The 25,703-nt window shown below is 39.0% G+C and overlaps 1 protein-coding gene and 1 pseudogene across 2 annotated transcripts; both read right to left on the reverse strand.

Annotated features, from left to right (window-relative positions):
• Positions 1 to 222: 222 nt before the first annotated feature.
• Positions 223 to 15,423, reverse strand: 1700003H04Rik (RIKEN cDNA 1700003H04 gene). Of its 2 annotated transcripts, NR_160692.1 has the most exons (6): positions 15,310 to 15,423; positions 14,128 to 14,312; positions 12,767 to 12,916; positions 9,652 to 9,693; positions 8,794 to 8,888; positions 7,550 to 7,637 (listed from the first exon to the last, which is right to left on the reverse strand). NR_160692.1 is itself a non-coding variant. In NM_001368235.1 (4 exons), coding segments are annotated over exons 2-4 (300 nt in total). In that variant the 5' UTR covers positions 14,277 to 14,312; positions 15,310 to 15,423; the 3' UTR covers positions 223 to 529. The 2 variants fall into 2 exon arrangements, 1 of the variants encoding a protein (NP_001355164.1); NM_001368235.1 differs by lacking the exons at positions 7,550 to 7,637; positions 8,794 to 8,888; positions 9,652 to 9,693 and adding an exon at positions 223 to 530.
• On the reverse strand, positions 22,860 to 23,479 carry Gm9379 (predicted gene 9379; annotated as a pseudogene).

The raw sequence follows: 25,703 nt of genomic DNA on the forward strand, positions 1-25,703 counted from the left end.
CTGTAATGTAACGACCATACAAGTCGATCTGACACCACTGTTCAGCTGAAGGAATAATTTAGAAGATGACTGTGAGGCAGAGATGCTTGAGAGTGTCACACCTGCTGAGCACACTACACTCACACAGCAAGTAAATGTGGATCGTTTCTGAAACCAACAGAAGAAACTAGAATTTATTCTCCTGTTCTGCTTTCGATGATTTACCAAAACAACTGTGGGTTTATTTTTAAAAAGTAATGTTTATTAGTTTCCTCAGCTCTAGTGATGGTTTTTCTAATGATCTGCCACCCAGGGAATTAATTAAATAAGACTGTTTTAATATTCAAAGACTCAGGATGGCCACGGGCTGGATGGAGAAGAAATGATGCTGAGAAGAATTGGAGCAGATTGTCATCCTTACAAATAATCATAAAAGAGTTTCCAAAGAGATGACCTATGACTGGAGTGGGTCTGTCCAAAAGCATGATGCACTGGAGTCCCACAGAAACATCCGGTTTAAGAAAGAGTGTAATCATCTGTATTCTTTGAATCTGAGGAATAATCAAAATTATTATTTTCATGATGATTTTACAGTGTACTACTACAATGCTTAATTAAATGAGCTGCATATATCTAAGTTTAAAAATTAGCAGTGATGTCATGTTTTCAAGGATGAAGATCATAGTATGTCACCAAATACCCATATTTACTTATTCTTTTGGTGTGTCTGGAATTTACTACTTTAATAAACCTAGGGCATATTCAATATATTAGATAGGATCCTGACTATGGAATCTAATATTAGGTTAGTCATTCAAAACTCTAATTGGGTATATTTCATTTGGAATAGACTCAGAACAATAATAAAGGACTTCAGGGAAATTTTTCAGGAAAGGAGATATAAATCAAGGTGGTTTCATGGAAAAAAAATCACACACAAGCTTGCATGTGTGCGCGCGTGCATGCATGCACACACACACAAATTTAAATGGAAAAGGATAAGAGGGCAGAATAAAGGAGTTAATATGGGAAAGGATAACTAATAATAAAATTACTTTTAAAAATAACACATTTGAAACATATTACTATAGAAGCTTCCAAAAATAATCATCCATCTAGTCAAAAAATTGAGGTTAAATAGTTACAGTTTAATTTTCTAAGGAACTCCTACTAGACAACAGAACTTAACAAATGAAAATCTTAGTGCTTAATGGGTTACTTCTTAAAGAGTTGTTGGACTGTGAGTTCCCATGAACCCCTCAGCAATAGGTCAATGCATTGATTCCCATGCAGTATTTGATGTTTAGGATCCAATGCTGGAGATCTCATATGCTTGACTCAGAAATCGAGAAATCAATCTCATAGTCTCCTGGAAGCTTTATTCCTAATGTCTGTCCTTAACAAAGCTGGGCTATGGCGTGCATACTTTCAGAGGAGAAAATAGTCAGACTTATACAGCTACAATCTTGTGAACTATAATAAAGTGTGTTCTAGAAAGATATTGCAAGTTCAGGCAGCAGTAGCAAAACTGACATGGGCCTTACCAATATCTTTGCAAAATGCATTTAATGTCTAGCTGACTAGATGAAACCCATACCACATCACTCTTGGTACATGCATCAGAGGCCATAAGTGAAAAAGCAAGCACTATTAATCTGCTAAGTGCACACAATATCAAACCAACCAGTAATTATGGTTAGCCATACTCATAGATCATCACATCACTCAACCCTTGTCAGAGGTGCTTTGTTTGCAGTAGACAGTGATTAACATAGAGACCTACCAGAGGTCATTGTGCAAAGAGTCAGTCTTTGGAGTACTAGTCATAAATGTCAACTACTTTTCTATGTACAATACAGAACTTAGCACATGTAAACTCTGAATAATTGTTGGCATATGTGCCATGACCTTACAATGTGAAATTACCAGGTAGAATCTCTTCAAGGAGGATGGAGTTAGTGAAGGAGTTCCTTGCCTAATTGAAGAGCTATTGGCAATTGTTAGCTACTGCAAATGTGAGATTCAATTATATTTAATGATGTAGGTATTTACCCATGGACCATTCTCCAGGATATGGCTCCAAACCCAAAGCATATGGGCAATAAAGTTAGATTTGACATTTTTGTGTTTTAAAGGAAAAAAAAGAGTAAATAAGTTCGGTTGGTTTTTAAACAGGTGTGGATTTTGGAAGAGTTAGGAGTGTGGCATTTGTTATGATAAAATAAATACATTGGGTAAAAATTTCAAAGAGTTCATTTAAAAAGTTATCTATATCTAACTATTCATTTAAAATTACTAATGGTTATACAAAGTATAAAGTGCATTCCATTCCTTAATGTGTCAAATAATTTTGTCATCTTGATTGCTTCTAAAAGTGAATTTATAAATTAATTGTTTTAACTCAATGTATTTGTCAGCTATAGGAGTTTTTTTGGTGGAGTCCTTAAGAGTCTTGTTCCTATAAAACCATGTCCTTATTTGTGTCCCTTTTACCTCCTTTAGTTACCTTATTGCTCTAGCTAAGACTTCAAGGACTATATTGAACAGAGCCCTTTCTTGCTGGCCTCAACTCTTCTCCTAGCATACCTCTATCCTGCTTAGTTAAAATTAATAAAACAGAAGTTTTAAAAAGTTGAAAATTTAGCTGGTTCTTTGGTTTCTTCACTCATGATGATTGCATCGAGTTTGGTCCACTTACAAGAAAATTTCATAGTTTTGTTTTTCTTGAGAGTTGAGTAGCAGATGACAGTGAGCAGAACGCATTGTGCACATGTATTAAATTTTCAAAGGATAAGTTAGTAAACATAAAAATGATCTGAGATGCAGTTTTATTATTAAGGGTACTATTTATATAACTCACCTAAAGCACTCACATTTCTTAACACCTCTTTTGAGGTCCCAAAGACTTAAGGTTTTTACCTTCTCAGACCTTTACAGTTTGCATTTATATAATGTACTATATTTTCTTAGATTCTTGTAATGTTAGATCTTCATATCCTAAAGAGTAAGATGAGCTGGGAGTTGCATAGTGGAGGTGGGGTTGTTATGCTAACATACATTTTAGATTTGGGTTAGGTTATGTAGAAAGGTCTTACTTGCCTGCTGGGGTGGGAGCCAGGTAAGCTTGGAGAAAGGATAGAAGAGATTTGGTATTAAACTCTCATATGTGCTGTAGGTAGTTAGTGATGTGCTGTGTTGATTCAGGTATTATAGGCTAGTTGGGCATAACTACCACTTTAATAAAAGTGATAGAATGATGGGTTTGCCATCCAGGAGGCTGGAGAAGGGTGGAGGAGTTGGGATTAGGGGATTGGAATGTAGGTAGAGGGTGTTTAAGATCTTTAAATGTAATAGGAGTTTATGATGTTCAGCAAAGGAAGAAGAGTTGGCATCCCATATAGCAAGACAGACTATATAAGTGGACAGAAGGTCAGAGGAGTTTGAGGAATTTGGAGAATGAGTGTGTGTTCAAATGGAGGATGTGGTATTTTGAAAGAAAACACCCTCCATAGTCTCATAAGGAACAAAACTATTAGGAGGTGTGGCCCAGTTGGAGTAGGTATGACCTTCATTGGGTTCATTTCCTGCAGAACTTACAATTCTTCTCCAGCACCATGTCTGCCTCCACTCTGCCATGTTTCCTGCCATGATGATAATAGAATAACCCTCTGAAACTGCAAGCCAGCTCCAATATTTTCCTTTATAAGAGTTGAAAGCTAGGAAGGTGAGTAGTTTGGGGGGGGGGAACACCATCATAGAATCAGAGGGGAGGGGTGGGATAGGGATTTTTCTGAGGGGAAACTTGGAAGGGGGAATAACATTTGAAATTTAAATAAAGTAACCAATAAAAAATTAAAAAATAAAAAGATGCCATAGCTAGGGTATCTCTTCACAGCAATGAAACCCTAACACAGGGCCTGAGAATAGGAAGAGGAGGGATGTCAGGGTGTCTTGGGAGATGATGTTGGGGTAGAAGTCAAAATCCATGCTGGCTTTGGAAAGAGTATCTCTTCTTAGTAATGTAATGAGTAGAAAAGGAAAAGCCTTTGAAGGAGCAAGTTAAGGGAGAGATATGTGGTGATCTGGAATACTGGCCATGTATTCTGACTATGGAGAGGTGAGCAAGACTCCAAAATTCTCTCAGGGCAGAAAAAGTGTCCCTGGTACTTAGGAGGAATGTGAGGAGGTGACCTGACACAGGAAGCAAAATTCTAGGCTCCTAGAGAGTCATCCGTATGGATTTAATCAGGTCAGGCAAGATCAGAGAACTGAGAAGGATAAATTATAGTGGGGGGTATGATCCAAATGGCCTACGTATCACTTAAAATGACAGAGACTTTCCCATGACCTATATGGTTGTCCTAGGCTACTGTGGAGTTTGTGGCCAGATAGTGGTGGTAGGTCACAAGCTGTCATATAGGACAACATTTAATCTTCAGTTGCCACACAGATCATCTTTGTCCTTTGGCTATCAGGCCTAGGTCTGATTTTTCCTATAAGGTCTTGCGCATGCCCGACTCGACCAGCAAGAACGATGCTGCAACAGGATCCTTCACATGTTTATTGGGAGAGCTTGATTGCAGAGGCGAAGAGACCCGGAGCCCAGAACTGGTGCTGCTTATATAGGCCTAGGAGAGGCGTGTCTCACACCCGGATTAGTTATGCACTACACTTCATTTGCATGTTCCTCATCTGATTGGGTACTCTCTCTCTCTCTGTACCTCACAGAGCCTCATTATCATACCTCATTTGCATGTCTCACATCTGATTGGTTATACTCTCAAAGCCTCATTATCATGCCTGTGCCAGGCAGTGTCTTTGCAAAAAACTTTACTGCATATGTACACATTGATTGTTAGTCCAAACTTATGCGTGGTGGCCAGCAGTAGTCAGTGCCACTCTGCAACGGCACATGTGGCTTCCCACAATAAGGAACTCATCAAACCTTACTTTGACTGGGCAGAGTAGGACATTCAACCCAAATGTGTGCACAGTTTGAGCAGAACCCTTGTAACAGGCAAGCTATGAGGCTGTCCTGCCCCTTAGGTAGTCTTACCACAGTTAAGATGGAGTTGTGATGCTCCAACTGTCTTCTTTGGCCACCTTAGGTTTTCTGCTAGGAGTGGGCATTTGTCTCTATAAAAGTTTACCCTTTTAAAATACCATATTCAGCAGATCTCTAAAGGGCTTAAGAACCATCTATTTAGGAAGTATACATGATTTTAGGCATAACCTTAAAAACACATACAAGAGGCTAAATGAAGTTGGGGTTAAATGAATTATGTAACAGTTTATAAGTTAGTGGTTAGATGATTTTTAAGAGTTAACACTGGAGATGAGAGTTTGAGAAGTATAGAAGAAAGCAAGGTATAAAGGATTTGGAGATCATTTATGTACATAGGAGCAGTCATTGAGAGCTGCTACAGGCCAAGTATGACTCTCCCCAGTTGGACTGAGCAGAGTGGGTGGGCTAGGGGTATATTGGCCAGGATCAAAAGAGGGAAATCAGGAGGAGAATATAGTCAGAGGCAGGGACATCTGGGAGAGTCCAAGAGACTGTGAACCTGAGCTGGGCATGAACATGAACATGGGAATGGGGAGAGTCTGCAGAAGAGACTAGAGGAAGATGGCTGGCAAGGAGGGAGAGCTAGGTCATAAGGTGGGTGTTCATCCATGGTGTCAAAGGTGGGAGTAAAGCTTAGTTTTACGGAGGAAGGAAGCAGAATCAGCTGCTTCCATGCAAGCTTTGTGAGCTGTCTGAGCAGTGGGTTCCAGGGGCTGCTCTGACAGCAAGCTCCTGGAACACAGTAGGCAGGAACGCCATGGCAGCTCCTAGAGTTGTGAGGCCACAGCAGTGGTAGTGGAGGTTTTGATGGCCAATAAAACAAAGTATAAGGCAGGAAACAAAGTATAAGGGAAGGCTTAGAGCTGAGGTGAAAAGAAAAACAAAAATGGCTGAAGTACAGGGATTTCTGGAAAGAGAAGGTGCTAGGCACACTCCAGTGAAGTCTGCTTGGCAGGCCGAGAGGCCTGGAAGCACTCACGAGGTAGGGAGTTTCAAGGAAACTCAACCTCCTGGAACCAGGCATTCTCATAACCTGTATACTCATACCCTATCCTGGCGTTAGTCTGGTGTATGGAACCTGTGCTCTCTTTTAGTATTATTTTATTATAAGTGCCTTTAAAGATTGAATTCTGACATAGCTAAGCCTTCACCAGTGTTACAACATCCTAAGAAAATCCTTGAAGCCTACAAACTTGGAATTAAGTAGGACTTCAGTAAGAAAGTTATCTATTCAGTAACATTCAAATTTTATTACAAAGAATGGAGCCAGAATAGCTCAGGGCTGGTCTACAGAGTGTTTACTTGGGACGATAGCCAGTCTTACCCAGACAAGGGAATTCACAATGGCCTAGTGAATAGGTGAGTTTACCATGAAAGAGTTAGGGGATTCCCCCTGAGACAGGTTTCTTCACTAGGCCTAAGGAAACAGCATAACCAGGCATTTACTAAGAAACCCTGGTGGTGGGCTTAACAATAGACTAGCATTATGCCTGGCTCCCTTCATAGTGGCAGCAGCCTGGTTCCCACCTTCATTTGATGTATGCATTCCTTTTGTATTGTGTCACTGTTACTCAGCAGATGTATCTCTCCTGGTTTCTTGTCCCTCTTCTGTTTGCTGCTAGACTTGAAAAATTACATTCAGATTCTACACAATCTCTTGTGTAGCTTCTGTTTGTCATTCATTCGCAGACTCCTTGTCCACCTGGAACTAGAGACCTGTTCTATGCAGACAGGGACCAGAAAGGGTCTGCGGCAGGAAGGCAGAAAAGGAATGGAGTATCTTCCATGTCTCCTTACCCACAAGAATTGTAAATGTTGTCTTACTTTAGTTTATTACTTTCTTATAATTTAGGGAGTATAAGGGCCATTTTTGAGTTAGGTGTGAGTTTGGGTCTTTAGAATACAACCCAGAGGCATATTAGTCAAGATGAAGGGAGCAAATAGCTTTGCTAATGATGGCTGAGAGACAAGGTGCAGACCCAAGGGCATTCCTCAGGGTCTTGAGTAGACAATAGGGAGTTACCCGGGAGTGAAGGATCGCCACCCAAGCTCTTTCACCAAGATGGAGACTTAATAGTCTGGGGAGAAACACAGGGATCTTCGAGAGGATTTTTTGGATAGTTAAGGACAGACACTGAATTCCAGAAGAATAGTCTCTAAATGTGAAAGGGAAACCACCAACCAGGCCGAACTAAGAGGAATGAGCCTGCCAGCCATCTGAGGGAGTCCACTGGGGCTGCTGAAGGCCAAGGTTGGGTGTGTTCTCCCCATTTTCACAATGCAGATTGGGACACCAGATGCTCAAGGGTCATCAACCAATGTTCTACAGAATGTTTAGGATGGCTACTAAAGGAAAAGTCACCAATTAGCCTCTGGTGAATGAAGAGAGAAGGCACTGGGTGTTCTGGAATGGCCAAAACTGAGCCAGGGGTCCTGTCACAGTCTGAGTCATGGCACCAAATTTGGGTGTCCCAGAGTTGGTACAAAACACAACCAGACAGCAAATTTTCAACATAAGGAATGTATTATTTATCCTGGAGGGAACAAGTCGGAGATCTTCATCTGGATTGGGCAAAGACAGCAGCAGGTATCTCTGTAGTTGTGTTTTTTAAGGAAATAAAGGAAAAGTCTAAGTTAGGATAAGTTGATGAGTCTTTATATCTATCTTTCTGTGTATCTGTTTATACCTCCCTCTATGCCTTTCTGTCTCTGTGTGTCTGTGGGTCCATCACTCCCGTGTGTGTGTGTGTGTGTGTGTGTGTGTGTGTGTGTGTGTGTGTGTGTGTGTCTTAGTGCTAAGGATTCTTTCTATAGATGTAGTACATCCCAAGCAAATGACCTTTACTAAAACATCACCTGACAATGATATCAAATTACTACCTGTAGCCTAAGAATAAAAATATCACAGAAACCAAAAGCAGAGGTGATATCTTGTGTAAAAATAACCAGTAAGTAATCCGTTTTAGACATATGATCAGAATGTGGTTAGAGGAGTTTCTCATGCCAAACACAGGGATTAGCAGCTACAGAATCCTTCACCAAGTCTGGTGACTAAGGTTAGATCCCAGAACATATTTTGACAGAAAAATCAATCCAAACTGTCCTCTTATATCCACAGAGACCTTGGCACAGACACGTGTACAGACACACACACACACACACATGCAGGCACACACACATACACACAGACATACACACAAATGGTAGCTATATAAAAAGATATCCTTATACTTAAGAGGAGAAGAGGATAAAGAGTCATGGTCATGCAGTAGACCTGTGTACATTGCACAGAGAGTCAAAGAGTAAGAAAGAGCAGAAGACAAAATAAAAGTGGAAAATGTCATCAAATAGGGAAATATATGAAGATGGTATATGAAATTTTCACTGTCTTATATCCCATGTAAGTCTATAATTATACTTGAATAAACAAAATAATCTTAACAGGAAATATTTTCTTTGGAAATTAAATTCTAGAACAGTTTAAAATCATTCACTATGAACTATTTATTTTAAGTGTAGGAATGGAAGCTAACTCAGTTTATTCTTCCTTCATTTCACATAGTACATTACACATATATGTATGCATGACACACACATATACATTTTTCACACAGTAGTGTCTAAAATCTCTCTTCCTCTTCTCCTGCTTTCTCTTCTTTTGCCTCTCTCCCCTATCCTACCTCTCTTCATTCCCCCGTATTATACATCCTGCCGACCTTGCTCCCTGAGGCAGCCCTCTTTGGTCTTACATGCACGTGCGCTGGCGCAGCTTCGGCTGACCTCCATAAGTATTCATAGGGCAGGACTCATTCCCTAACCCCTCTTCTTGGCATTAGTAATGGATCTGCGCAAAAGCAACAAAAACGCACAGCGTAATAAAGGGAGGTAAGTAGTAATTCATTGTCAAGTGAATCATTGCTAATATTATCATCTGTTATCTTGTGAATGAAAATGTATAAACTCAGTTATCAAATGTGGATTGAGAAGTGTTCAAAGATAATTCATCAAAAAGACATGGTTTGGAAAATGGTGCATTGCTATGAGACAGGAGCTGGGCATGGTGTCGCACGCCTTTAACCCCAGCACTTGGGAGGCAGAGGCAGGCAGATTTCTGAGTTCGAGGCCAGCCTGGTCTACAAAGTGAGTTCCAGGACATCTATACAGAGAAACCCTGTCTTGAAAAAAAACAAAAAACAACAACAAAAGAGAAGCAAATCCCAATGCCATAAGTTTGCCATTCATGGAAAGAGACAAAAACCCTCTTAATTCCTAGTGTGGAAAGCATCAGATGTTGTGAGTGTGTGTGACAGAGTAACCTCTACTGAAAGGAATTTAATTTATGTCTGGGGAGAACTGTTTACTCTAATATGTAGATTGAAGAGGAAGAAATAATGATCTTGGCAACCAAAACTGCCTCAAACAATAAACAAATTACACATTTGAACTAGAGAGCAGATAGCAGCAACCAGGGAATATCTAGTATAGTCACACAGGGCGAACATCTGACAGTTTTATTAAGAAAGGGGGCACTGTTCTGGGGTCACTGGTTTGCAGAGACTGCCATTTCTTTGTCACTAAGGAATTAATATATAATAATTAGAAAATACCTTTGGAGGAAAAAATACCACCATTTTTTCTCTTCCTTGGTACTGTAAGTTTAAAAAAAAGTGAGAAAAATTAGAATGTGGGAAATTTTTATGCTAAGACTTTTAAGATAGTCTCTCATAAAAATATTATAAGCCATTTTTTACCAATGAGGTATAGGTGTACCTTGTATTCTTTACAAAATTGGGCCTTTTATTGACCGATTCCTTAACTGGTAACCTAACAGGATAAAAAGTTCACTACTGTGGAGGCCATTTGGGAATTTAGAAGCCTGAGTATAACTATGAAACAGGAGCTGTGTGATCATGGCTGAGCCAAACAACTGCATTAAGCTTTAATTTCATATGTATAAATGTGTAATTAAGGCTTATAGTGTCCAAACAGCTTGAGGTTGGGCTTATCTAGCATGTTGTCATTATTTGCATTAAATCTCATGTAAACCAATTGACATTTGGAGAGAGCACCATTAGCCCTTACAGGAGACCATTAAAAAAAAAAAAAAAAAAAAAGAATCACTGGGCCGTGGTGGCGCATGCCTGTAATCCTAGCACTTGGGAGGCAGAGGCAGGTGGATTTCTGAATTCGAGGCAAGCCTGCTCTACAAAGTGAGTTCCAGGACAGCCAGGGCTATACATCGAAACCCTGTCTCAAAAACAAAAACAAAAACAAAAACAAAAACAAAAACAAAAAACAAAAAACAAACAAACAAAAACAAAAAACAAAACAAAAAGAAAAAAAGAAAAAGAAAAAATAAACAAACAAACAAAGAATCATGACTTATTTTCTTATGTAAATTATAGAATTGTAATATGTGGCATTTGATCCTACAAAACCAATCTTTCATTTGTGTGAGTCTCATTAAGTCTTTTGTTGCATATGTATCAAAAGATGGCCTAGTCGGTCATCACTGCAAAGACAGGCCCATTGGACTTGCAAACTTTATATGCCCCAGTACAGGGGAACACCAGGGCCAAAAAGGGGTAATGGGTGGGTAGGGGGTTGGGGGAATGGGTATGGGGGACCTTTGGGATAGCATTGAAAATGTAAACGAGGAAAATACCTAATAAAAATAAATAAATAAATAACTTAGGAAAAATTCAAAAAAAAAAGTCTTTTGTTGCTAACACCTAGTAAGCCCTCTGTTTTCTCATTTACTTTAGAACTATAGTTGAAAGGACTAAAAATCCACCATCATTTCTGAAATGTAATTAAATGACATGCAGCATGAATGTTTCCAACAGTGACATTGGTCATATTCCCAGTTCATGTAAGCACCAGCACTATTTTGTTGACGAGTGCTTTTTTAATTCAAACAGCAAACCCTAGTCCCATTCACCATTCATCTTATTATCCTTGTTCACACCCTGAGCAATTTTTATTTTCTTTCTATTTGTTGTTTCAATATTTGTGATGTTTCTACCTTTTTGAAAATTATGGCTCATGCTTCTAACAGCATTCGTGCACAGATATTTTGTATCCATTTTGTGTGGTTCTACACCCAGGATTGGGGTCTCAGAGTCATATGGAAATCCTGTGTAACTTCCTGGACAGCTTCTTGCCCAAGGATTGGCACATTTTATGTTTCTACCATTAACAACTCCCGTGCTTCCTACTTATATTCTGTTTGCAACCATCTACATCAGAAGTGTTGACAATTACTATGGCCTCGTGTATCCTGCATGTGGACCTGGGTAGCACATCTAGTAACACCGAAAAAAGCAACATAGTAGAAACCTCAAAGGCATTTGGTAATGTGCAGAGTTGAAAATCCTTGGGACATAATTAACTGAATGCCAACTATATTCTAAAACATGTGGGAATAATTTCAAATTTTACCTCCATCATAAAAAAGTTTCATGGAAATGGTCTCAAGAAACATTTCATATATCCATAACTAAAAGTACTTCCTTCTAGAGGCACTTGGTCCTGTGAAGGCTCTATGCCCCAGTGTAGGGTAATGTCAGGACCAGGAAGCAGGAGTGGGTGGGTTGGTGATCAGGGGAAGGGTGGGCATAGTGGGTTTTCGGAGAGGAAACCAGAAAAAGGAATAACATTTGAAATGTAAATAAAGGAAATATCTAGTAATAAATACTTCCTCCTATATGCAGGCAGTAACAAATGGGAATATGGGTTTCTCCAATGAGTTAACCAATGGAGTTTTTGAAAGTCAATATTAGGAGAATGGCATAAACATGAATTTCTTTCTAAAATATTGTGGAAATGGCTGCCTTATGTCGTTTGCAGAGTCAAAGAATACACAAAGTTCCCTAAACACAAAGGTTTCTTTGCTAGCTGATTCAGATCTGTGGTAATCCTGGGGGTTTGGGTGGAGAAATGAGGAGAGGAAAATGGAGAACTCTTTATGTAAATAACAAATATAAAAGCAGGTGTGTGCTTGAAACATGGAGTTGAGTATCACTATCTAGTCAGTTTGCATCCAAAAGATCCACTCAGGAGGTTCAGGATGCCCAGCCAGAACCCCTTTCATCATGCCACCTAAGAATGCATGTTGTAAAAACCCAAGTGCACACACAGCAAAGCCCAGCTCTGATGCTATCCGATGACACCAAAGCCAATAAGCTGCTGCACAGACATTCAAGAGTCTGAGCACTTCTTTACTTAACTCAATGCTATTCTTTAGAAAATCCATTTGGGAATAAAAAGAAATTTGCAAAACCAAACGAGAGTCCCTAACATCACTGGAAAAGAAAGATGCAACTCGTGTAGCTTTAGAGCTCAGATAATAGCAGACCATTATGAGGTAAGGACCATGGTGCAGAGAGTAAATCCCTGCAGCCCACAACCTTTACAGAACAGCCTCCACCTTCCACATCACATGCCTTCTACAACGGTGTTCAAACCCCACTGGTAAAAATATAAAGAACCTCTTCCAGTCTGCCCACTGTTGATCCATTTATACACATGAAGATACAGAAGACAGTGTGGCAGAAGGTACAGGAGAAACACTCAGATCAACAGCCTATGACAATCACATTACAATAGATTCCTTTTTTTAAAAACTTCTAAGAAATCTGTTTTTTCCCTTGTGTGTTAGAGAGTATGAAGCTAACCCCCAGCCTGCAGCTTGTTAATGCAGGTCTAAGCTTTAGGTCTTACCAGAATGTGGCCACCAATTTTTCCATGGGCCAGAAAAGAATGATGGATTTGCAGGCCATTCTGCTGTCTCCCCCTAGGAGGTCTGCAGAGTCAGAAATCCAGAGGTATCTCAGTGGGATGATATCTTTTATCTTAAACTTCTTTGTATGACTGGGAAGGGAATCGAACAGCTCTGTTAGTTTGCTTTTCCATGTAGGTGGAACTGTTCATGGCAAAACCCCGTTCCTTCCTCTTCAGAGCAGAAAAGGACACACCCATCTCTATTATCCAGACACAGCCCATCCCATGGTAGATGGATCTCAACAAAGCTGCAGCAAGGTAATTTTGTATCATATCCAAACTAAATACACTTTTTCCATTACCACGGAAAGCCAAATATTGTCTGGTATTTTATGACTTGAAAGGGCTTACTATTACTGTACCATGTAATTTTTACATGTGAAGTTTTTAGACTCCACCTGTGTGAGGCTAGAAATCCCATTTCAACAATTCTCCCCATTATTTACTGAAGGTTGAAGATGCCCTCCTTCCTTAAAAACCAAACCAGGAAAGTTATATAAATGGATAAGAGAGCTGTCCCATCCCAAAACACTTCTGAGCAGCAGCCACATGCTAAGAAATACTTCATATAGTCTAAGGTCATCGTTTCCTGCATCCATCAAATAATTGCATCAACCAATCTGTTCTAGAGCCACTTTGCAGTTGAGGCAACTCTGAGAACAGTTAGTGAGTGAGAGTCTGGACCATAACTCAGGCAGCCCAAAAGCCAACCACAGCTCAGAATAGCTGGGGCTCTATGGTTCTCACCCACTTCTCGTAGTTTCTGCTGGCATGACTTGTGTGAAGTAATTCTCCCATCTTTCTCTACTTGTTTCTCTTTTCTTGCCAGAGCTGTTACCTTTTATACTGGATTTAGTCTTCATTTTGAGAGCAAAGGTAGAAATTACATTAATTTATTACTAGTGAAGTGACATATTATCTTTATGTCCATGAAATGACCATTTATATTCAAATGCATGTATCAAGAGGATCCCTGGCAGTCACATATAGCAATATTTAATTATGAGGAAAAATGATTTTTATATAAGAAATGATTTCCTGAAACTGGCCATCTCCTTCAATCAGCCAGAAATGTGATAGAATTATTGGCATGTGCCAACATGCCTGGTTCTTTTCCTCTATTCTTGATTGTATTCTCCACAGGAGTAGACAGCAAAAACAGACCTTTCACTAATTCTTACTTAATAAGTGGGGACAAATAGCTTGTCCAAAAAGGGGACAAAACTTGATATTTTTGGACAGTTAAGGACTGGTGAAATAATAGCCTTTCCTAATGAGAAAATTATTACATAAGTACATACACATTCTTAGACACAACCAAAACATCCGTGAACAAGGAGAAATGGTACTTCTTCCTCCTCCAGCCTCTTCTGAGTGCCACAGAGCCTTGGAAGAGCATGTTTCTAGGCTTGTCATCCAACAATGTCTCTTTTTCACCAAGAGTTTCCATGTCAGGAGATAGGTCTTCCCTGGTACAGATCAAACACTAACAGAACAGATAATCAGTGTACAATTTATGGGATACATTTTACATGCTAAATTTAAAGGTTGACATGTAATTAAAACATAGTCTCAATTGCTAAAGCCAGTTTCAAGTAGTGTGTGTGTGTGTGTGTGTGTGTGTGTGTGTGTGTATGTGTGTGTGTGTGTGTGTTGAAAAGAGATGAATATAAATAAAATAAAATTAGATCAATGGATCAAAATATGATAATAAAACTCATTATGGAGATGACTTTTCTGTTTATACAGCTTGGCTTTAAATGTATAAACCCTGATGATGATGATACAGTAGATTTTGGAGTGTGAAAACTGAATGTGTTTACTGATCGATTAATCTTTAAATTGACAAAAATAGTAAAATCAACTAAATTCTACATAAATACTGCCTTTTAATTAACTAATTTAAATGGTCTGATATGTTGGATGGGGTTTATAGAAAAATAAGTTCTATATATCAAAAATACTACAGTGAAATCCATTACTTTGTATATTATCTTAAGTAGGTTTGAAGGAGATACAATCCACATTTTGGATTTTTTTTTCTAATTTGTAGCATTACTAGAAGTTCAATTCTATCTTAGGTAAAACAACACCAAGCTTTTGGACATAGTTCTTAAGAAAACCATGTAACATTGGAAACATCAAAACGTTACTGGAAACAAAGTAAATCTTAGTGTATTTCTTGAAATATGATCATTTTCCAAAAAGAGGTAAAACTACTAGATGGAACAGAACATAAAACCTCTCTCATAACAAAGAAGTCTCCCTAGATATTTTTCTGACATGTACCCCTGAGCATGTCCCCCACTGTAACTGTATAAAGATTGTTTTCTTGAGTTGAGCAGCATTGAACATTATTAACAGGGGTTACATTTCATGAGGCCAGTGGTGATGTTAAGAATTAATTCACGTGCTTTGAAGGAAACAAATTAAAACCCTTTTTGAAACTACCAGTTTCTCCTGATGTAGAAAATGAAGAATACCTTCGTGGTGGGGTCCTGGACTGGATGGCTTTTCAAAGGATTTGAAACTATTTCTTCCTTGGCACTAAACACCAAAGATGACCTCTGTGGTTGGCAGCCTAACTGCTGAAGTGTGAGAATTCTGCAGTAGTCAGGGTGACAGACCAAGGTGACATCATGGTTCTAAGCTTCATGTTGCAACTGACAAAGTGTCACTTTTATTTCATTTCTGTTCAATGTTAGCTTGGTAAAAACCATGGCTGAGAAAATATGAGATTCATAATAGTTGTAAGGAGTAACAGCCAATCTCCAAATGTTTATAGTGATTTAGATCAATAGTGAACCTTATCCCCAAACTCCAGTGTGCTCTCATAGCCTGGTACAGATCATAGTGTGTGAATTACTGCTGTGATGGCTGGAAAGGTGAGATGTTTGATTAAATGATTTGACATCTAATAAGAGCAGTTTTGATACTGTCACATCAGACTCACATTTATACTGTCGTCATAGAATGGGAGTTTCTGAGAGAGCATTGGATGAGACAAGAAGCCAGGCTGAGTAGGAGACACTAGTCTTTATCTTTGAAAAATAACTTCCATGTAAAGTTTGTCATTCGATTCAGAAAAACAACCTTATTCCATTCAGAGGCTCACACTCTCAAGTGTCATCATCCTTTAATATTGCCACATGGGACCTAAACTTTATCACATGAGCCCATGGAACAAAAACATATCTGATTATAGGCCTGGAATTTGAATACTTATACAAATAAAGTTATGATGCTCCCACTACTAAGAAAATGCTCTATTTTTGTACAGTCATAACAACTGACAATGTTGACCACCCTTTTAATGGTCATCACATATTAGTTCTCCATTTCTCTAGCACCTTTTCAAAAACACAGTATATCAGTAACAAAGGTCATATGGATGTTCACTTGGGGATTTATATTACTATTCCTCGAAGTTATTCTTTGTTTAAAATTTCACTACTGAAATTATTGTCGTCCCCAGTTTGGTGATACTGTAAATCTAGTTACTAGAATCATTTTTATAGAGTTTTTCCCACTTTTTAAATGCCATGAGTGTTTATTTTTTTAACATTTACCTCCACTGAGGATGATTGCCAGAGTGCACACAATAATGGCTTTTCACTTATATATTAATATTTCATATTTTTATATACTGCTTCGTTCAACAGAACTAAGAATGTGAGAGAAAAAATATCTTAAGTGAAAATGTACAGAGAATGGAGTTCTCAGGGTCAGACAAGATTTGGTGCCCATTCGCCCTTGCCTCTCAGCTGCCCTCTGGCCCCCTTTCAGGCCTCTAGATAGATTAGAAACTACATAAAGACACCACACTGTGCTAGCACTGGCTGGCCCAGTGGTCAACCTATCTGATCATAGCCTTCTTTTGCTTGGATATATACTCTTTGAAGAGGCGTAGTGGCTTGCTTCTATGCAAGTATCTGTCCCTTAGATGCCTAATGGCTTGTCTGGCACAAAGGTACCCTGGCCTCTTTTGAGCAAGCTCAAGAAGCAGCTGTAATAGAAGCTTATGGAAACCTAACCAAGACAGATAAAAATGTTCTGGCCCAGAGCCTCTTTAAAGCCAGCGCCAAGACATAATCTTGGTACTTCAAGCAGCTGCCACCGGCGTCTGACCATCCTTTTCTCTTCTCATGCGGCTCCACTTGGGTTTGGTGGACACCACAGAGCTTCAGTGCAAGACGCTACAGAGTGCTTGGCCACACACTGTTCCATCCTGGCATGCTGGATGAAATGCAGGTACCAGTTCACACAGTATCGGGTCCCAGAGACACTGCAGCACCAATAGCCTCTCATGGTGTCTTAGTTAGTGTTTTACTTCTGGGAACAGACACCATAACCAAGACAAGTCTTATAAAGGACAGCATTTACTTGGTGCTGGCTAGCATGTTTAGAGGTTCAGTCCATAATCATCAAGGTGGGAATATGGCAGCATCCAGGCAGGCATGGTATAGACAGAGTTGAGAGTTCTACATCTTCATCTGAAAGCTGCTAGTAGAAGACGCTGTTCCAGGCAGCTAGGTTGAGAGTATTTAAGCCCAATCCCATAGTGACATACCTACTCCACCAAGGTCACATCTCTTAATAGTGCCACTCTCTGAGCAGAGCATATACAAACCATCACACATGGTGTGACTGTACACTTATCACAGGAAAAGGCAAAGAAGGTTTGGCTATGGAGCCCTCTAGCATGTCTAGCATCCTACTCATCTCACCACTCACCCCTCCGTCCTGAAAAGACACCTCAAGCATCCATCCTCCTAAAGCAGTGGCTCTCAACCTTCTAACAGCTGTGACTCTGTAATACAGTTCCTTCTCTTGCAGTGACCTCAAACCATAAAATTATTTTCATTGCTACTTCATAACTGGAATTTTGATACTTTTATGAATTGTAATGTAAAAATATCCGTCTTTCTCATGGTCTTAGACAACCCCTGTGAAAGGGTCAGTCTACCACCAGGTTGAGAACTGCTGTACCAGGGTCCCAAAGTTAGTGCTTTGCATGAAGATCCCATTCCCGATGCTCAGGCTTCTTGAGAGTTGAGGTCCTTCCCTAAGAGCAAACACACCTTCACTCTAATTGTGGTGCACGTCCTCATGACTGGTTTTCTTCTCAGCCTACTATACGGCACAGAGCAAGACTGAAATTTGCCCTAAGACTGAGACAGGTTCCTTCCATCTTATCAGATACTTGTTTAAATGTGTATTATTTTCTGCCCGTTAGACTCTACAGGTCTTCCAACTCTCATCTGTGTTCCCTTGGAATCAATAGCCCCAAATTAAATTGCTAGCCTCTGAAGTGTCTTCTATGGGCTTAATCTTTTACTACTCTCACTTATAATCAAAGGTGCATTTAATGTTTCGTAGACATCTCTGTGTCTGATGAAGCTTATCATTCATGTTTCCAAAGAGTAAAATAAATGTCATGTCAAGATCATTCCTTGTATTGTATTTGTCCTTCCCTTTTTACCTTTCCTGACATCTTAGGTGTTCACACTTGACTCAGTTTGAAGTCTAAATTTCTTTTACCCACACCTCTTTCAACCCCCTTCCCAATGGTACATGATTGCTTTTCTTCTCGTTGTGATGATCTCTACACCTTTGGATGTGGAACTTCAACAGAGCTCCAGGGAGTGGACTTGGATATCAACCCTCACTAGAAACTTTGCCAAATAATAAAATCCAACCTCTACTAGCTGAGATGATTGTAAAGTTCCATCTCTCTTCCGAGTCAGCATACAGCAGGATTGCAGAAAATTGTTTACTGTGATATAACAAAGGCAATAATGAAATGAGTCTATTATGCCACTACCAGATTTTTGGCTTGTACTTTCCTCTCCCTATATAGCCTCAGCTTTAGAAAGGCCAGGATCTTGCATTTTTCTCTTACAGTTTATACGCAGAATTGTGAAATTTAATGAATGTTGAGCGTGCAATTTCTTTCATGAGTGACAATGTTGCATTTATTTCCAAATAGTGAAGCTAAATGAGTTATTATGTACAAATATCTAATAATGATATTGAATTGTAATATTTAATAATTGTATTGCAATATAAAGTAAGTTTTAGGATATAGATTAGGAATAATTTTTGAAATCTTAACTTGGTCTTTTTAAAATATGGGAGCAGTGACTAGAAACAATATACCTCATAGACACTCATAGAGTGAAGGGAAAAATGAGCTGTCTGAGCACCTTAAGTCAAACAAGGCAGACAAAAAAAGCTAACTATGTGGGTGTTACACTTTGACCACTTCAACGTGTGAAGTATTTATGGATGGCAATTGCCCTTTTATAATGATGTTTATATGAGATGATGACACTCAGTAAAAAAAGGACATTTTCTATACTAATCCAGCCTATCATGTACCTGTGTCCTTGCCACATCCGTATCAAAAGAACACCTGCACAGCAAAGACAAGCACACACAACTACATTAAAAAAAATAAAAACCACTTCAAACATGACAGCAGATACACAAATTCCTGCACAAAAATACAAACATGAATAGCCTGGAAAATATGCCCCTTCTTGAGGCAAGCAAGCCTTTTACTCTAGGTTCTGACAAAAGTAATTTAGCTGAAGCACAAGACAAGCAAGGATGAAGATGCTCAAGGATCTTAAAGAGAATATAAATAAATGCCTGAAGGAGGAAGGCGATAACACAAACAGTTGAATGAAGCAGTGAAAATATTTCAAGACATGACAGTAGAATTTAACAAAGAAATAGAGCAACTAAAGAAAACACAACCCAAAATAAATCTCTAAAGGAAAACTTAGGACATAAAACTAAACCTCGGGGTTAAGTCCCACCAACAGAGTTCTACCACCATACAGTAATAATTTGTGACCTTGATACGCCTCTATTCTCAATGAAGAATTCTTTTAAACAAAACTAAATAGAGTTCAATAGTGTCATAAATTAAATGGGACAAACAGACATATAAAATATGACACACAAACATTCAAGACTATGCTTACTTCCCAGCAGATTATGGAACTCTTCCCAGAATGCCCACTTATAAGGACAATTTACAAGTCTCGACATGTATAGTCAATTAAAGAAGCACCCTGAATTCTAACAGACCTACATAGAGTAAAGCTAGATACCAACAACAAGAGAAAAAGCAGGGACTATACAAACTCACAGAAACTGAACATCTCACTACTGAATGAAAACTGCGTCAAGACAGAAATCAAAAACGAAACATTTTTTAAAGAATTTAATAAACACAGACCATGCCCAAACCTATAGAACATACAGAAGGCAGTTCCAAAAGACTAAGTTCCTACATCCCTACATCAAAAAACCCTGTAGACATTTCATTTTAGTGATTTATTGAAATTCCTGGAGGCTCTAGAACAACAGGAAGAAATAATACCCAAAGAGAGTTAAGGTGAAGAATAGTCAAATGTGGGCTGAAATCCTTGAAATAGAGGTCTGATGTCCTCTGCTGGACGATGTGGGCACATGCCCTCACATGTGGCCATAATTACCGTCACATCACATACACAAATACTCATGGTTTGAAATAAATTAAGTATTTTAAAAGTAACTCATCAATGGAAGCATAATATAAATTTTCCCAGTCCTTCCCTTTGCCTTGATTTGTATTTCTTACCCTCTGCCTTACTTGCACTGGGAGAAAAACACCCTCAGAAATGGTTAGAGCCTCCAAAATGGACTCTGGACCTCTTTCCTATTCGGTCTGTCTAACTTCCTTTAGTTGTGAGATGAATGATTTCCTCCATCATCTGCTTGCCAAGTTAGCCAGACTTGTCATCCCAATGCCCTCCTGTAGATCCTCATATATCTTGCATGACATCATTGGCTGTCTCCTATGAAGCTCACTTGCTTAGGCTAAGCACATTTATGATTGAAATCCACTCACATTAAGAAATCACCCATGGAAGGAGTTACAGAGACAAAGTTTGGAGCTGAGACAAAAGGATGGACCATCTAGAGACTGCCATATCCAGAGATCTATCCTATAATTAGCCTCCAAACGATGACACCATTGCATACACTAGCAAGATTTTGCTGAAAGGACCCTGATATAGCTGTCTCTTGTGAGACTAGGCCAGAGCCTAGCAAACACATAAGTAGATGCTCACAGTCAGCTATTGGATGGAGCACAGGGCCCCCAATGGAGGAGCTAGAGAAAGTACTCAAGGAGCTAAAGGGATCTGCAACCCTATAGGTGGAACAACAATATGAACTAACCAGTATCCCGGAGCTCTTGACTCTAGCTGCATATGTATCAAAAGATGGCCTAGTCGGCCATCACTGCAAAGAGAGGCCCATTGGACTTGCAAACTTTATATGCCCCAGTACAGGGGAACGCCAGGGCCAAAAAATGGGAATGGGTGGGTAGGGGAGTTGGGGGGGGGAGGGGTATAGGGGACTTTTGGGATAGCATTCTAAATGTAATTGAGGAAAATACGTAATAATAAAAAATATATATATAAAAAGAATACAGTTTGTCCAATTTGTAAGTCCCAGTTTATTTTAGTGGAACTAAAATCAATGTGAACCCAGGGGAAAACTATAGAATAAAACCATTAATTGATTGATAGATTCGTTGATTAGTATATGACCGAGTTTGGGAGCAGAGATGAATTAAGAAAAAGGTTGGTTTAAAAGTTTGCCATAATAAGAAACAGAAGTAAAAGTGTAAAGTGACAATATTGATGATAACTGATACATTTTAAGATACAACACAAATTTAGTTACCAAAAATAAAGTCAGCAACTTTATATATAAATAAATAGAAAACTGTTTAAAGAACAAAAGCCTATGTAACTTATGACACCTCCCTGGGTGTGATTGGTAAATCATGTTTCAAGAGTATTACAAGCATTTGTAAAACAGTACTCAGAAAAAAAAAATCATTGACCTAAAAACACATAAAATCAAAATGAAAATTAAGAAATCAAGGAAAACATATAAAAATTTCCCTTATTTTTCTGAGAATAAGCAGACTACCAAAGTCACACAGGAATCTAAGGCAAAATAAGAACTCAGTAAAAAAATGTTACTTGTATACATATTTCTGCTGCAGGCTAGAATTCTCCAGAATTCTCGTAAAATAAAGATTCCTCACTGGAGACTGAGGAAAGGAATGTAGATAAGGTGGTGGTGTCTCTTTGGATCCAATAACTCAAAGGATTTTGCATATTCATTTATATGTGTAGCTATAAAATCAGAGAATACTGTTTCAAGGCTGCCATCTTCTGGATGATGCATACCATTACAACGCAGTTCACATCTTGGTAATCTCTTCACAAAACCACTGTGACAATTATTTTCTACTTGATCTAAGCTTCAGGCTCCTGAAAATATAATTAAATATTTAACAGACCCGTGAAGAAGCAATAGTAAAAGGAAAGCTAATTGTGTGATTAAGCATAATAAAAACTACTAAGTAATTAGATTAAGTGTCATTGTGTGCAAATTTGCACTTTGTATTCATGAAGAATGTTTCCTTTTTTTTCTCTTTTTCTAATAAAAAACTTGTATTTACTTAGAAGCATTCAGAATGTCAACGAAACAGCTGCAAATTTTTTTTTTTTTTGCAATTACAGAGTGGTATTCATTTAACAGAACAACAATTATCTTCGTATAAGCTGCATCAGAGACAACTGAAGATGAAAAAAATAAAACCAAAAGAAAAAAAAAACCAACTGTCCCTGTATATAACTAATTTGTGCTGTACACCAACAAGAACCTGCTTTAAATTTCCATGCCAATTTACAACCCCTAGACTGTACCAGGCAAGGTTAGTGGCTATTGAAAATACCACCAGGACAGGGCTATCTAAAGACACATTTGGTAGTGTGTTAACTATACAAAAAAAAAAAAAAAAACACACTGTACAGTTTAAAAACAAATCTTACACAGCCTTACATTTCAATTTTTTTCTTTAAAAGAAGTGAGTTGTGTGTGTGGGGGGGGGGGGGGTAAATGCTTTATAGACAAGAAAACAAACTGCGCTAGAACCAACTTATTCATTATCACCATCTTCTTCATTTTCATCTTCCTCTTCTTCCTCGTCCTCATCCTCTTCATCCTCCTCCTCATCTTCCTCTTCCTTCTTTTTCTTGCTCTTTTCAGCCTTGACCACCCCCCCCTTTTTCACTGCATCAGGTTTTTCTTTAGCTCTGTAGGCAGTAATAGCCTTCTCGTACTTCTCCTTCAGCTCGGCAGCCTTCTTCTCATAGGGCTGCTTGTCATCCGCTGCAGTGTTGTTCCACATCTCTCCTAGTTTCTTTGCAACATCACCAATGGATAAGCCAGGATGCTCGCCTTTGATTTGGGGGTGGTACTCAAAACAGAACAAGAAGAAGGCTGAAGGAGGCCTCTTGGGTGCACTGGGGTCCTTGAGCTTCTTTTTGGTCTCCCCTTTGGAGGGGAATGTAGCTTTTCATTTCTCTTTCATAACGAGCCTTGTCAGCCTTTGCCATATCTCCAAGTTTCCTCTTTTCTTTAGCAGACATGGTCTTCCACCTCTCTGAGCACTTCTTGGAGAACGCTGAGAACTTGACTGAAGCATCCTGGTGCTTCTTCTTGTGCTCCTCCTAGCAGGCAGATTTGCACAAAGAATGCATATGAGGACATTTTGCCTCTCAGTTTCTTAAGATCCTTTGCCCATGTTTAGTTGATTTTCCTCCGTGAGGCACAGAGTCACCCAGTGCCTGCCCGGCTCTCGCTTGCCCCGGAGCTGTCTCTATGGAGCTCAATGTACTGCAATGGCTGTGAGAGCGGGAGCCAGAATGTTTCTTTTATAGAAAATAAAACATGGTAACACTGATTATATCTTATATATTTTCTCCTAGATATATAAATTTGGTACTTTGCACAAAATTTCACATTAAAATTTTGGCTTTGGTAATATGAAATTATCTAAAATTTATTTCGTTATAAAATCTACAACTAATTGAATGCATAATTATTTATTTATTGAGTTGACTTATAGACATTTATAACATCTATGACATACATATAGCTAAACTTTGTGTCCTATTTTTACTTGAAACTGAACTACTAGAGGAACTTTAAAACCAAACCAAAACTAAAACCAAAACAAAAAGCAAAAACACCAGCAACAACATTAACTTTTCAAGATCAGATATTGCTATAACATTTTATTTTTTATGTCCTGATTGCAGATGTTGTTTGAAGATCCAGTCTGGATCCTTGTTGCTCTCAGAATCCCTACTGTGCCTCCCTCAAACCTTCTACCCACTATTATCCTATCACAGTGTTACAATAATTTATTTTAGTATTATTCTCTTTGAATGAACTTAGTTTGCATTTCTACAAAAAGCACTCAGCAAAGTATTTCAGAAGAGAAACTAAAAAAATATGTGTAATCAAGTATAGTTACAAACATGCCATAAAGCGAGTATATGCTACAGTTTGTAGTATGATTGAAAGCAGAATCACTACTTTGATTATTTAATATGCATTATAATGTCAACCAGGCCAGAGCTAATATTATTTTAGGTGCTGCCGAGAGGAACCTGTCCTGAAAACCACAATGCAGTGTTGCTAAAATCACATGGGATTAAAGGTAGTGGTGGTACCCGTGTCATTATTTTCTATAAAAGAAACATTCTGGCTCCCTCTCTCACAGCCGTTGCAGTACATTGAGCTCCATAGAGACAGCGCCAGGACAAGCGAGAGCCAGACAGGCACTGGGCAACTCTGTGCCTCTCGGAGGAAAATCAACTAAACATGGACAAAGGATCTTAAACTGAGAGACAAAATGTCCTCATATGCATTCTTTGTGCAAAACCTGCCTGCCAGGAGGAGCACAAGAAGAAGCACCGGGATGCTTCAGTCAACTTTTCAGAGTTCTCCAGTGGCACCACCACTACCTTTAATCCCAGCACTCGGGAGGCAGAAACAGATGGATTTCTGAGTTCGAGGCCAGCCTGGTCTACAGAGTGAGTTCCAGGACAGGCAGGGCTGTACTGTGGCTTATATAATGTTCTATTGTCTTTCGATGAAACATTTGAATTACTCAGCAGCAGAGATTGTAAATCATGTCATTATTTAGAAGAAGGCAAAGAAATGCTATTCATTTCTTCTCATTTTTATTTATTTCTTGAGAATTTCCTGCTGTGTGTTTTCATGATCTCCACTTCACCCGAAATTTCTCACAGATACATACATGTCCTCTTTTCTATAAACCAATCAAGTACAGTATGTGCTAATAATATATACTCTTGCATGTGTGCCCTTCACTTGTGAGTACTTGCACCCTTTAAAGAACAAACAAACAAATAAACAAACAAAAAACTAGTGCTCCACCTCCCAGTTGTTATCGACTACCAACAGCTCCGCCCAGGTGTACTTTCTTGCTTACATCTTTCATCAGCTGACACTTAGACTAGCCTTCCTTCCCTATTCTGGCCTCCAATGAATTCTCCACTGCAGTGAACTGATACATGCAATGCCATGATGTGCCCAGAAAACAGTTTTCTTGTGGACAACCAGCTGCTTCAATCTGCTACAATCACTGAAACTTGGGAGGAGGAAGTTTAATATGGATGGCCCATGCCCAGCTGAGGAGCATCCTACACTCTCCTTGATTCATTGTGAAGTCTTGCAATTAACATCTACTCAAAAGGGAAACTTTTATAATGAGGCTGGAGTGGTAAACTGATACATGCATGCAATAGCAAGTTGTCAGGAATTGGTTCAATAGTATGCCCATTTGCTAAAATCACAATTGTCCATTCTACCATAGGACTGCTGTTTGAGGCTCTTGGCCCTGATACCAGGGCAGATGTGGGTTTCACCTTATGAAAAGGACCTTAAATCCATCAGGGACTGGTTAGTTAACCCCATTGCGTTTGTA

The sequence above is a fragment of the Mus musculus genome, chromosome 3 (genome assembly GCF_000001635.26).
Source record: "Mus musculus strain C57BL/6J chromosome 3, GRCm38.p6 C57BL/6J".
NCBI lineage: Eukaryota > Metazoa > Chordata > Mammalia > Rodentia > Muridae > Mus > Mus musculus.

Bases quoted from the DNA above. Each gene is read 5' to 3' on its own strand.
- 1700003H04Rik (NM_001368235.1), bottom strand. From the start codon at position 14,276: ATGGAAACTCTTGGTGAAAAAGAGACATTGTTGGATGACAAGCCTAGA. The intron at 12,917-14,127 runs GTATGTACTTAT...TTCCCTTCCCAG, and splicing joins TTGGTTGTGTCTAAGAATGT to TCATACAAAGAAGTTTAAGA.